The sequence below is a fragment of the Zalophus californianus genome, chromosome X, assembly GCF_009762305.2.
Source record: "Zalophus californianus isolate mZalCal1 chromosome X, mZalCal1.pri.v2, whole genome shotgun sequence".
Classification (NCBI taxonomy): Eukaryota; Metazoa; Chordata; class Mammalia; order Carnivora; family Otariidae; genus Zalophus; species Zalophus californianus.
This window is the reverse complement of record NC_045612.1, coordinates 14,159,181-14,172,816: the sequence shown is the minus strand read 5'-3', so window position 1 is coordinate 14,172,816 and position 13,636 is coordinate 14,159,181. Positions and strand designations below refer to the sequence as shown.

General features: G+C 48.3%; 1 protein-coding gene across 3 annotated transcripts; it reads left to right on the top strand.

Moving 5' to 3' along the window:
- Window positions 1-908: 908 nt before the first annotated feature.
- LOC113930873 (putative MAGE domain-containing protein MAGEA13P) lies at window positions 909-5,027 on the top strand. 3 transcript variants are annotated; one of them, XM_027608451.2, is made up of 2 exons: window positions 909-978; window positions 3,443-5,027. In XM_027608451.2, exon 2 carries the CDS (start codon window positions 3,508-3,510, stop codon window positions 4,549-4,551), a length of 1,044 nt encoding a protein of 347 aa, XP_027464252.2. In that variant the 5' UTR covers window positions 909-978; window positions 3,443-3,507; the 3' UTR covers window positions 4,552-5,027. The 3 variants fall into 3 exon arrangements, with proteins under 3 accessions (XP_027464252.2, XP_027464250.2, XP_027464251.2); XM_027608449.2 differs by lacking the exon at window positions 909-978 and adding an exon at window positions 1,994-2,111; XM_027608450.2 differs by lacking the exon at window positions 909-978 and adding an exon at window positions 2,120-2,329.
- The last annotated feature ends 8,609 nt before the right edge of the window (window positions 5,028-13,636 follow it).

Here is a 13,636-nt window from a genome sequence, read left to right as displayed (position 1 = left end):
CATGATGGCCAGATGTCACAGACCCTGATTTCCACTGGAGAGGGGGTACATTTTCAGGGAGGTAAGGGCTTTGATCTGAGGAGGCAGGACTCAGGTCAGCAGAGGGAGGAGTCCCAGGCCCTGCCAGGCATCAAGGTGAGAACCCTCACGGAGGGTTCTAAGCATCACATTGGCTGAATTAGCCACCCACCCCAAACAGAGGGGCCCTACAGGAATGCACACCTGCTTTCAGCCCTGGGATGCCCCAGGAACAGGTATCAACTACCACTCAACTATCACCTGCGTTTGTGTGGTCGGCATCTCACGGAGATAGGGACCTTGTGAAGGCAGGGGGTACAGGCCGTATCAGGAAGAAATATAAGTACTTGTGGAGGACTGAGTATAAACCCCCAACCCACGATATGTAGGGAGCCACAAAGAAACTACCCTGCCCTTACTGTCAGCTCCTACAGACCTCACACAGACCGGTCATGCTAAGACCCAGCCTCACTAGTATCTTGGTGAGAGAAGGGCCTTGACCTGATGGGTGAGGTCTCAGCTCAACAGAGAGAGGGCGCTCAGCCAGTGCAAGAAGTCAAGGTAAGGACTCAGGGGTTTTCCCATCCTGAGTAGATTGGAACCCACCCCACTCTACTATCAGCCCTGGGAAACACCAGGCTGAGTACAGGGATGTGTTGTGTCCTGACTTCGGGAATTTAGGGGAGGTGAGGTTTACTCTGAGGGGGTTGGACTCTCGTCAGCAGAAGGAGTCGTTTTAGGAGTAAAGAACTACAAGGAGCGATGGGACCTCTCACCAGACAGAAGGGGCCGGCAGTCCCGCCCTGCCCCCAAGTCATCCCTGGAAGGCCCCAGGCAGAGTTTCTGGAAGTGACGTATCCTAACTTCTGCCTTAGGAGTCTGAGGGACGTGAGGCTTCATCGTTGGGGTGTGGACTCAGATCTTCGGAGGGACGTGTCCCAGGCTCTGGCAGGCGTTAAGGTGAGGACTCGGAAAAAGACTGAGGGGAAATCTCACCTCGGAGGGTTTGCGCCTCCCCGCACCCCCGCCCGACATCCCTCCCCCCCCGGCCCCGCCCGACATCCCTCCCCCCCCCGGCCCCGCCCGACATCCCTCCCCCCCCCGGCCCCGCCCGACATCCCTCCCCCCCCCCGGCCCCGCCCGACATCCCTCCCCCCCCCCGGCCCCGCCCGACATCCCTCCCCCCCCGGCCCCGCCCGACATCCCTCCCCCCCCCGGCCCCGCCCGACATCCCTCCCCCCCCGGCCCCGCCCGACATCCCTCCCCCCCCCGGCCCCGCCCGACATCCCTCCCCCCCCCGGCCCCGCCCCACATCCCTCCCCCCCCGGCCCCGCCCCACATCCCTCCCCCCCCGGCCCCGCCCCACATCCCTCCCCCCCCGGCCCCGCCCCACATCCCTCCCCCCCGGCCCCGCCCCACATCCCTCCCCCCCCGGCCCCGCCCCACATCCCTCCCCCCCCGGCCCCCGCCCCACATCCCTCCCCCCCCGGCCCCGCCCCACATCCCTCCCCCCCGGCCCCGCCCCACATCCCTCCCCCCCCGGCCCCGCCCCACATCCCTCCCCCCCCGGCCCCGCCCCACATCCCTCCCCCCCCGGCCCCGCCCCACATCCCTCCCCCCCCGGCCCCGCCCCACATCCCTCCCCCCCCGGCCCCGCCCCACATCCCTCCCCCCCCGGCCCCGCCCCACATCCCTCCCCCCCCGGCCCCGCCCCACATCCCTCCCCCCCCGGCCCCGCCCCACATCCCTCCCCCCCGGCCCCGCCCCACATCCCTCCCCCCCCGGCCCCGCCCCACATCCCTCCCCCCCGGCCCCGCCCCACATCCCTCCCCCCCGGCCCGCCCCACATCCCTCCCCCCCGGCCCCGCCCCACATCCCTCCCCCCCCGGCCCCGCCCCACATCCCTCCCCCCCGGCCCCGCCCCACATCCCTCCGCCCCGCCCCTAGCGCCTGCCCAGAATGCTCCGCTCAGGGCCCCGGATGTGTTGTATCTGGTCGTCGATCTTGGGAGTCTGAGGGACGTGAGGCTTTTCCGGACGGAAGCAGATTCAGGTTGCCAGAGGGAGAAGTCCCAGGCCCTGGCTGGCGCTAAGGTGAGGATCCCAAGAAAGGACTGAGGGGAGCTCTCACCGCAGAGAGGGTGCCCAAGCCCCCAGCCGCCATTTGTTGTCTGCCCGGAAGGCCCCTCGCGGGGCCCCGGGTGTGGTGTATCAGGACGTCCATCAGGAGTCTGGGGGATGTGAGGCTTTCTCTGACGGGAGCGGACTCCGGTCGTCAGAGGGACGTGTCCCAAGCTCTGGCAGGCGTTAAGGTGAGGACCCAGGATCAGGACTGAGGGGCCCAATCACGCCTCACCCCTCCCTTGCCCGTTGTCTGCCTTAAAAGCCCCACGCAGAGCCCCCGGTGTGGTGTATCCGGACCTCCATCTTGGGAGTCTGAAGGCATGAGGCTTTTTTTGAGGGGTGTGAACTCAGGCCGTCAGCGGGAGGGGTCCTGGGCTCGGCTGGGCCGTAAGATGAAGACCTTTGTGGAGGGCTAAGGGGACCTCCCCGCAGACAGAAAGCACAGATACCCTTCCCTGTTGTCAGCCTTGGGAGGCTCAGGGCAGGGCCTTTAGGCAAGGTGTCTGCCCCAATTGTCTGTACTTCTTTGTGGGTGGTTCCCGGGAGATGGGTGCCTTGGCCTGAGGGTCTCATTCCCATGTGTGCAGAAAGGAGAAAGGGTGCAGGCCTTGTCAGGAATACATGCGAAGTCCTGGGGCGCCTGGGTGGCTCGGTCGTTAAGCGGCTGCCTTCGGCTCAGGTCATGGTCCCAGGGTCCTGGGATCGAGCCCCGCATCGGGCTCCCCGATCCGCGGGAAGCCTGCTTCTCCCTCTCTCACCCCCCCCCCGCTTGTGTTCCCTCTCTTGCCGTCTCTCTCTTTCTGTCAAATAAAGTCTTTGATAAATAAATAAGTTAATTAAATACATACATACATACAAAGTCCTCGGGAAGGACTGTGAGTATGCCCCACCACAGAACCTAGAGGAACCTCCGCAGAAATTTTTCCTGATCCCTTCTGTCAGCCCTGGGGACCCCCGAAGATACAGTCAGGCTGAACTTCCTTCTATTTCCAAATTGGGCGTCTTGGAGAGGCGAGGGCCTTGGTCTAAACGGACCCAGTATGTGGTGATCACAGAGAGGAGTTTCAGGCCCTGCCAGGTATAAAGGTGAGGACCCTAAGGTAAGGCTGAGAGGATGGAGAGGGCCCCAGGCAAAGAAACTTGTCCTTTCTCTCAGCTGTGAGAGGTCCCAGGCAGGGCTGTCAGATACAGATGTCCCCTCCACCCTCCTCCCTTCCTTACCTGGTATCTTTGGGAGGTGGGGGCCTTTTCTGTCAGAGCGGACAAAGTCGAGTTTCTCACATGATCCGTCTCTCCCTCAGGCCAGTTGGTTGCCATCCCCCACCTCCTGCCCACACTCCTGCCTGCTGGCCCAACACAAGTCATCATGCCTCTCAGTAAGAAGAGTCACTGCCACAAGCCTGAAGGAGACCTTAAGGCCCAAACAGGAGATCAGGGCCTGGTGGGTGCACAGGTTCCTGTAACTGAGAAGGAAACTGCCGCCTCCTCTCTCTCTCCTTTGATCCAGGGCACCCCAGAGGTGGTGCCTGCTGCTGGAAAACCAAGTGTTCACCAGAATTCTCAGAAAGCCGACTCCTCCTTCACCACCGTCAAAGCCACTCCATTGAGCAAACCAAAGGAGGGCTCCAGCAGCCCAAAACAGGGTCCGAGCACCTCCCAGGCTCCACCAGATCCTGAGTCCTTGCTCAGTGATGTGCTAAACCAGAAGGTGGCTGAATTGGTACAGCTCCTGAGTGCCAAGTATGTAACAAAGGAGCTTATCACAGAGGCAGAAATGCTGCAGAGTGTCATCAAAGAGCACAAGGGCCACTTCCCTGTGATCTTCGGGAAAGCCTGTGAGTGCATGGAGCTTGTCTTTGGCATTGAAGTGAAGGAAGTAGACCCCATCAACCACTCCTATGTGCTTGTCAAAATCCTAAATCTCACCTACGACGGGATGCTGAGTGATGACCAGGGCATGCCCAAGGCCGGCCTCCTGATCCTTATCCTGGGTGTGATCTTTGTGGAGGGCAACCGTGTCCCTGAGAAGAGGATCTGGGAGGTGCTGAATAAGATTGGAGTGTGTGCTGAGAGGAAGGATTTCATCTATGGGGAGCCCAGGAAGCTCATCACCAAAGATTTTGTGCAGGAAAAGTACCTGGAGTACCGGCAGGTGCCTAACAGTGATCCTCCATGCTACGAGTTCCTGTGGGGTCCCAGGGCCCACGCTGAAACCAGCAAGATGAAAGTCCTGCAGTTTCTGGCCAAGGTCAATGGTACCAACCCCGCTTCCTTCTCATCCTGGTATGAGGAAGCTCTGAGAGATGAAAAAGAGCGAGCCCGGCCCAGAGTTGCCACCGCCAGTGGTACTAGGGCCACGGCCAGTGAAAGTTCCAGTGTCCCATCTAGCAGCTTCTCCTGCCCTGAGTGATGTCTGAAGAAGATCCTCCACTCTGTGTTTGAAGAGGGCAATCAAGGCTCTAAATAGTGGAGGACTGAATTGCAGATTTTATCTTTTTGGTATTTTTTAAACGTTCACCTTTCTAAAAGGTTTTTTAGCTTCAGAGTCTAGGCTCGTGAATGATACTGGTTACATGTTTATTGCTGTTTATCGGGTTTAAGAATAAGAATTTTGCTCTTCTGGAAAACCTATTGGGAAACTTTTATTTTCTGATCTGGAAGAGACTAGCATAGCACTGATAGCGAAATTTCCTTAGAAATATGGAAGAGCCCAAAAAAAAAAAAAAAAAAAAAAGAAATATGGAAGAGCCCAGCAGTAAGAGAGATGGGATCAAGAAGTAGAGGGGGAAATGTAAAGGATGGTTATCCTAGGATTCCTGTATCCCAGTTAGTCTGCTGGGTAGTGAAATTAAAGCTCTGTACTTGGATTTGTTTGGCTAAAGAATGCATGAGAAATTAAATCTTAATAAATGAAAGCCCTGGCTCACTGGCTCATTTATTCTTACAAGTGTTTTACAGGTGAGAGAAAAGTCTAAAATGGAAAACTGCTCTTAGCAGTTCCTTTGGGATTGTGGGTAAACCAGAGCGAAGTCTCCACCTGTGGCAGGGATGGAAGGTGCCGCTGAGCCCAGTGGACAAACCACGCATTCTATATGCGTTCCCTACAGGATTTCCGGAGAATAGGGGGATATTTCTTTGAGGTGGTGCCCATGGGCTGGCACTTTTTCCCTGGCCTGGGAAAGCCCAGAGCCCACTCCTTTGAAAGGGCATTTTAATTATCTTGAGTGTGATTTGGCCAACTCCAAGCGAGGGCTAGACTTTTGGTGGGGGTGAGATGAGTGAAAATAGTGGTTTGGATGGAAGAGCAGCTGGGAGGGAGGAACAGAGTCAGTCTAGAGCAGCTGGGAGGGAGGAACAGAGTTAGTCCTTGATTCAAATTCTAGGAGCTTTGAGTTGCATTCAGCCGGGGAAGACTTCCCCATATCCAAATTAAGTAATATATCCATGAACGGGGACATCTTGTAGAGTATCTACGAAGCAGCATCTTTGGGCTCACTTCGTGGTTTGTGTCCTGGAGTGCTGCATATTCTCCAAGATGCCATGGAAACACACACACACACACACACACACACACACACTCAATCCCAGAGGAGAGAGTGATAGAGTCAAGTCTGGGGTCAAAATCATATTAATTACTGCTATTTATTAAAGATCCAATAAATGCCAGGCACTGTGCCAGGCACTTTACTTATATTACATACATTCTAGAAGTTCTACAAGACAAGGCTTATCAAACCCACTTCACAGGTGAAGAACCTAAGGCTCATAGCACTTGGCAGTTTGCAGTTTGCCCAAGATCACATGTCCAGTATGTGACAGGGCTGGGACTAAATCCCCGGTCCAAATTTGTCTAAGCCCAGGCTGTTCCCACTCCTCCCACCCTGAGGCTGACCTTTTGTCTCTTTGCTCATTTCTCTTCTCCATGCTCTATAAGGTCTTTCAGGCAACAAAAAGACGGGTCCCGTGGCCAAAGTAGGCCCAAAGAAGGAAGGGAACAATTGACAATCAGCCAAGATTTGGGGACTATCTGCGCTTTATTTCCCTAGGGTCTGCCTGCCTGAGCCCCAGAGCTCCTGGAGAGCTGAGTGCCCAGGCGCTGCTGTGTATGTGTCCAGTCCCAGCCCTTGCCTGCGTGACGGCACCCTTGCCCAGGTCTTCCTCTGCTTTCCTGTCCAACTCTAGAATCTGGCCTGCTGACCAACTTACCACTTCCTCTTCCTTTGGAGACCTGTGCTCCCAGCGGAACAGCCGCAGTCACCCATCTTCCCCCTGTCATGGAGCACCCCTACTCTTTACAGAAGGATGTCCCCCCCTGGCTGTCCCTCCCTCTTTCTGGAACCCTGTTAGCAACAGCCTTTTAGCAGTAGCAGTGCACTTTGGAGGATGGTTAGATGCCTGAACACACCCCCTCCGGACATCCTCGACACACTCTCAAATTGTTTTTCAAATGAGCTGGTGAGTAGAGTCTGATTTGCACATAATCTGCGGGTTCTCAGGATGTAACCCTGATGTTAGAGAGGGTTTTTGAAACCACACTAATATTTGCAGTAAGAGTCTAATAAGATGTATTATTTGAAACGGGCCGCTGATCACATCAGCAGATGAGCAAGCTCACCTAGACGGCCAAAAACCAAAACATTTCTGCTAAGTGGTAGATGAGGAAACAGCACAGAAACCACCGTGTAAGCAGACAGCTACAGGGGCTGAAATGTAAAACCCTGGAGTCCTAGGAGGTGAACAATGGTTTTTTGGTGGACATGTTGCTCTGGTTTTAAAAAAACACGTTAGCCATCCTTCCACTGCTTCTTGTACCTATATCTTGCCCACAGGAAAATCCTAGTTTGCAGTCTGCCTAATGGCACCTGTGCAGGTATTTGGGACCGTTCAGTCATGAGGAGGGGAGCAGAGACTCACAAGTTAAGGTTTTGATTATACACCATGAGGATGGAGAACATTCCCAGGCTACTGAGATCATAGAGGTTACTGGAAAGGGCAAGGCCTGCCAACGCTGACAGGGTCACTTGAAAACTAGATGTGATCCTGTATTTGAGAACACCTGTCGCATAGCAGGCACTCGAAAGAGTTGGTGAATTTCAAGGCAAATTTGGTTTTTTCAGGAACTTCTCCATGAAAGGAGTTGTCATCATACCAAATTCTAGTAATTGCTTTTCATTTTTATCTAGTAGATGGCGGCTCCTAGGAGAGACTACAAGTGCTCATCCACATCTGTCTCTCTCTCCTTCCTGGGTGGCCCACTTGTAGTTAGGAGCCAGTATGCCATTTCCATCCTTCCTCTGCTGTTCAGCAGCAAACATGGGGACCCCGTGTCAAGATGGAGAGCTACAACATGGAAACAGCCCAGATCCCTGAATTACCTGAGAGCAGAAAGCCCCTGCCAACCCACATCGGAATTGATGTGCACAAAAAATAAACCTTCATTGTACAAAACCCATTTATTTTTTTATTTTTTTTGTACAAAACCATTTAAATTTCAGGACTTCTCTGTTGCAGAAGCTAACACTTGTTTTGACTAATTGATGCCCAGCACTTATTTCTGTGGTTAAGCGGATTTAAATATTTTAATTACAAAGGTGATTGTGCAAATGTACTTCTTGCAAACCATTTACTCTTGGCATCCTTTGTCCAACTCTGAGCTTACACCCACTGATACCCAGAAACTTATGTCCTCTAACTTAGTGTGTCTGTTTTAAGCAGCTGGAAGCTCTGCACTAACTAGTTTCTCATCACAAACAGAACAAGGGGCTGGAGGTCCCTAGTAATGGGAAGCAGAGATTCCATAATGCATCTTATACCTCACTGGTAAGACAGTGATTGTCAAAATTTTAGATATGGGACATCACACTCCAGCTGAAGCCTTCAAAAGAAACCAATCCATAAACATGAGGAAGGCAGAGCAGTCTGACCGAAGTGAGGACTATAATCCCCGAGTCCTGCCCACTCAGCACTCTTCCCTCTTCCTTGGGAACAGTAGCCCTGTCACCCAACCACAGAACTCTAGGTTCCCTCTGAGCACTGCGGGGAAATCCCTGTGCTAGAAGCCCCTTCCTGGGCCGTGGACTGTCACGCCCCTCACAGGCATGAATCTGTGTGGACTCCATTCGGGCCAAGGCACTGAATCCCAGTTTTGCTGCCTGGCTCTCCAGCATCGTCAACAACTCGTGAGCCCCAATTTCGGCGTCTCCAGCCTAACTTACCACTCCGTTTCTCGTTCCCAACTCCTCACTGTCCCCACCCCTGACCTAGACACACACTGGCACACGCTGTCCTACCCACTCATCCAGTCTCGATTTTCAGCACGGGACCGGCTGCCTTCCCCGTAACCCACTATCCCCCGTAGGATTCTGTTAGGATTTTTCACAGGCTCTTCCTTCCTGCTGATGCCAATCCTTGTCTCTTCCTTCCTTCCTTCCTTCCTTCCTTCCTTTCTTCCTTCCTTCCTTCCTTCCTTCCTTCCTTCCTTCCTTCCCTCCTTCCTTCCTTCCTAGCTTTGCTTTGAACTCTATTCTGCGAAGAGGCCCCTGCTAGTGCATTTTCCTGGTTGTTTCTCAGCACCAAATAACGTGGAGGGCCTCCCCTGACTTGGCAGCCATGTTTCACTACAAAGGCAGAACCCTTTCAAGTACCCTAATGCCACACAAATGATGAGGATTTCCACTCAAATGATGAGGATTTCCACTCTAATGGGGGCAGGAATTATTCCCTGCCCCGTGTGAGTTCCAGAGTTCTCTTTCTGTGCAGGAATCTCCTCTTAATATTCTGTCCTGCCAATTTTAGCTACCTTGGCCTTCCTGGACTCCCAGCTTCATGTCAACTCAAGGAGACTGTCCAGGCTTCCCCCTCTGTGCACTGTGGCATGCATTACCTCCCCAGGCAAATAAACTAGGGTATCATAGAACTGACATCATTTGTTTTCCATTTCATAGAGATCGCTGTCCTTCGTGACCTGATGTCCAATAAATTGAAAATTGTTTTGTATGTTTCATCTGGATTTTTAGGTATATCATGTCAGAGTTTGGTTCCTGTTACTTCATTGTGGCTAGAAGTCCTATAATCTGAATTTAAAATCTAAATTACCTAGGCATGATAAATGCCCCCAAATTTCAGTCTTATTCAAATTAAAATCAGAACTGAAAGGCTGTGGACACATTTATGTTAACACAGACATACTAATTTGCAACCAGGAGAATATACAGCCAAGTACCAACAGTGTTTTCCTCTACTAGTGGAAGTATAAGTGATCCCTTCATTTTCTTATGTATGGTTTTAAAAATTTCCAACATTTATGAAACACACGAATTACCTTTATAATTATAAAATGTAAGTATTTCAAAATGTGATTTTGACTACCAGAAATTAATACACATTCTTTAGAGGGTTTGTTTACAAAATTGATCAATCTCTCGCCAGAGTCTATCCACCTCTGGCATGCCTACTTCTTGTTTGACTATAAAGAAAAGAAACGCAATCCATTTAGTTAGCTATGTGTAGTTATGCAACTCTCCCGACACTTTCAAAGACAACGCTGTACAGGTAAGAATCTATCTTCTTTTTAAAGCCCTCTCTCCAGGGCGCCTGGGTGGCTCAGTCGGTTAAGCGTCTTGGCTCAGGTCATGATCCCGGAGTCCCAGGATCAAGTCCCACATCGGGTGGGTTCCCTGCTCAGCAGGGAGTCTGCTTCTCCCTCTCCCCTCACCCCACTCTCGTGCTCTCTCTGTCTCTCTCTCTCAAATAAATAAAATCCTAAAAATAAATAAGGCCCTCCCTCCAGAAAAAGTATTCACACATTTTAAAAGGGGAAATTATATTTACATCTAAATCATATTCTCCATGATTTGATTGGATCCAGTATTTATAGGAAGCATAGTATACAAGCAATTTTAGGAGAAGGAATTAGAATTATCACATTCATTACTAGGAGTGTTGTTTATGTCTCTTGTCAAAGCTCATAATAAATAAATCATGCTATTTTAAAAATATGTTCTTCAGTCATTACTGCATTAATTCCAAATTGTGCCTGAAATGCACTTTGATTTTCCTGACTGATGCAACATTTTCATAAGAATGTTTATCCTTCTTTCAGAGACTAGCACACAACTATCAACACAGTTTTTTAACACACAATTATCTTTCACAAAGTAAATACCGTGTAAAAAGTCCTGATTCAGAATTTGGATAATACCTCTCTACTACTATATACGTTATATGCTTTGTTTTTAGCTATATCTCACATGCTCCCATTCTGCATTCAATAATTCCACCATTTTAATGATTTCATTCACACACTGCCCAAACAAAGCCATTAAATGGTCTTTGCTATCATTCCATATTATTTGTGTGCCTTAGGATTTTCTCATCACTGTATGACTTGTTCTTTTATTTTAGAACAACTACACGGCCTCTTTCCTCATGTGAGCCTTTTCTCTTTATTTTTTGAACCATGGCACTATTCTGAAACTAAAAATCCCAGAATTTTACCAAATGATTGGGATCCAAAGGTGTTCCTGTAGATTTTAGGTCATAAAATATATACACATTACTTATTTATTTGCAATGGAATCATCTTGTAATACTTTTATTTTTTCCCCTTTAGAATATAGGTTCACATTCTCCAAAGAAAGATGCAAATGAATTAATAAGCACCAGCATCTGCCAATACCATTTTTTTAACCAACACCATGTAATATTGAGCTAGCATTTTCTCCCTGCAAAATTAAAACTGCTCCCTATTTTCCCACATTACCTTGTTGCCTTTATATGCATTTGCATATAAAGGTCTAAATAATTTGATGACTATAGCCCAACAATTACAAATTACTACTACATCATTTATGATCGTACGTGTCCTGTCATTTTTGCCCTTTCTGCAAACTTCTGTAAATCTTTTCCTCTATATGCACAGTTTCACATACTTTAAGCTATGTCTACAATAGGCTGAATATTTGCGTCTTCCCCAAATTCATGTATTTGGAGTGGGGCCTGTGGGAAGTTCACAAAGGCGGAACCCTCATGAATGGGACTGTATCCTTTTAAGAGGCCCGAGAACTAGCTAGTTCTCTTTCTGCCATGGTAGGATACCAAGAAGTTGGCAATCTAGAATCTGGAAGAGAGCTTTCCCCGGAACCCAACCATGTGGGCACTACGATCTCACAATTCTAGCCTTCAGAACTGTGAGAAATAAAATTCTGTTGTTAATAAGCCACCTGGTTTATGGTATTCTCTTACAGGAGCCAAACCTGTCAAAGCTAAGACAATGTCCAAAGCTATTGCTTTATAAGTCTTTTATTTTTAAGATTTTATTTATTTATTTGAGAGAGAGAGAATGAGAGAGAGAGAGAGCACATGAGAGGGGGGAGGGTCAGAGGGAGAAGCAGACTCCCTGCCGAGTAGGGAGCCCCATGCGGGACTCGATCCAGACACTACAGGATCATGACCTGAGCGAAAGGCAGTCGCTTAACTGACTGAGCCACCCAGGCGCCCTATAACAGTCTTTAAAAAAAAAAAAAAATTCTTGGCTATTTCCACTTCTCTGATATTTTCAAAGAAATGGTTTTTGTTGCATTGACATTGTTTATCATTTCTCTAATTCCAATTTCATTGATTTCTGCTCTTACATACATTGTTAGTATCCTTCTGTTTGCAATGGATTTAATTAACCTTTTCTTTTTATAGTTTAAGGTGGAAGCTGATATTATCTGACTGAGTCCTTTTTCCTAATACAAGCACTTAATGACATCAGTTTCCCACTTGGCACTGCTTTAGTGAAGTGCCATAAATTCTGATATGTATTTAGATTTTCATTCAGTTCAAACTATTTTCTAATTTCCTTCAATTTTTCTTTTGAAGCATGGGCTAGTAAAAAGGTATTAATTTCCAAAGATCTAGGGATCCTGCTGACATAAAAAAACTAAATAAATGTGGAGACCTAAAATGCCACGGTGAGGAATTTGTACCTAATGTGTTGAGCGATGGGGAGCCATTGATGATTTCTGAGAAGTATACTGACATGATCAGAGCTATGTTCAATAAAAAACAATTTTGAAGGATACAATGGATTGGAGGCAGGAAATAGATATCTAGGAGTCAGCTACTCTTTCTACCCAACTATGCCATATTGTGTACTTACAACTATTAAACTTCTGTTTCTGAAAAACCGTGTCTCTAAGTAGCGGGTCACTTTGAATTTAAATCCCAATTTAAATGTACTAGCAAATTCACTAGTTAGTGTCATCTGCAAACCTAATTAGCACACACTTGAACTATCTACACAAATAACTGGCTTAAGCATTATTACAGCTAAGCCAGTCAAATTGCTCAAATTGGGCTAAAATTGTTGTTAGTGGAATAGATATTTACATTTAATATATGTGTTTCAAACTGTAAGTAATTGCTACTTAGGTACTTAGAACCTAAAACATAATTGTCATGAGACAGAATTAGTATGAAATCAGAATCTTATAAATCTCTGCCTAATTATTCTGAACCATATACCTAGAAGTCTGGTTGCTATATATTTTCACAAGTTTTCATGCTGTTTTAAATCAAAAAACATTTGTTTCAACAAATTTCTTGGAACTCACAAATACTGTGGAAGTAGAACAATTTTATCAGCCAAAATGTGTGACTTAAAAAGTAAGCAAAACTAAGTTGGCCTGGGTTCATGAAATAACATTACATTCTATTCAGCAAAGATTCTGCAGTTTTAAAGGTTTTTGTTATTTTTTTCAATACAGCAAAGTATGACAACGTCCATATTATATAGGCAGGAAGTTGGAATGTTCTCTTGAATATCTATATAAGGAAATAGAAATAATTACTTGCCATGAACGGGAGACAGGCAGAGCATTTGAAGCCATGCCCTGCACTTAAAAGAATCTGGTAGGGATTTCACTTTTCCTTACTTGGCCCTTCATAGACAGTAAGCATAAGACAGACTCTTGAATCATGTTGGATATACAACACTCATCCTGAAGTCACATAGCAGCTTTCAAAGAACACTCCAAACCTTTGTCAAGGACACCCTTTTTGCCATTCCCATCAATGTTGCTTTAGTTCAGAGTTCGGCTTTTAGTGTTTTGAGGTTATGGATCCCTTTCAGAATCCGATGAAAGGCAGGCGAAATGGAAACTTTTGCCAAGAAAATTCTCTCGTTTGTGCACAAAACTCATAATTTTGTCTATAATTTCAAGGTTGATAGATTCCTCCCTGTTACGGCTTGAATTGTGTTCCCCAAAAGACATGTCGAAGTCCTAACCCCCAGTATCTGTGAATGTGACCTTATTTGGAAATAGGGTCTTTCTAGATGTAATCAAGACATTAGGGGTAGGCCATAATCCAATATCATTGGAGTCCTTACAGAAAGAGGGAAAACGATGTGAAGAGCCAGATACACAGGGAGAATGCCATATGAAGATGAAGACAAATTGGTATGATGCTCCCATAGCCCATGGAACACCAAAGATCGAAGCTGTCACCAG

Bases quoted from the DNA above. Each gene is read 5' to 3' on its own strand.
- LOC113930873 (XM_027608451.2), top strand. From the start codon at position 3,508: ATGCCTCTCAGTAAGAAGAGTCACTGCCACAAGCCTGAAGGAGACCTT.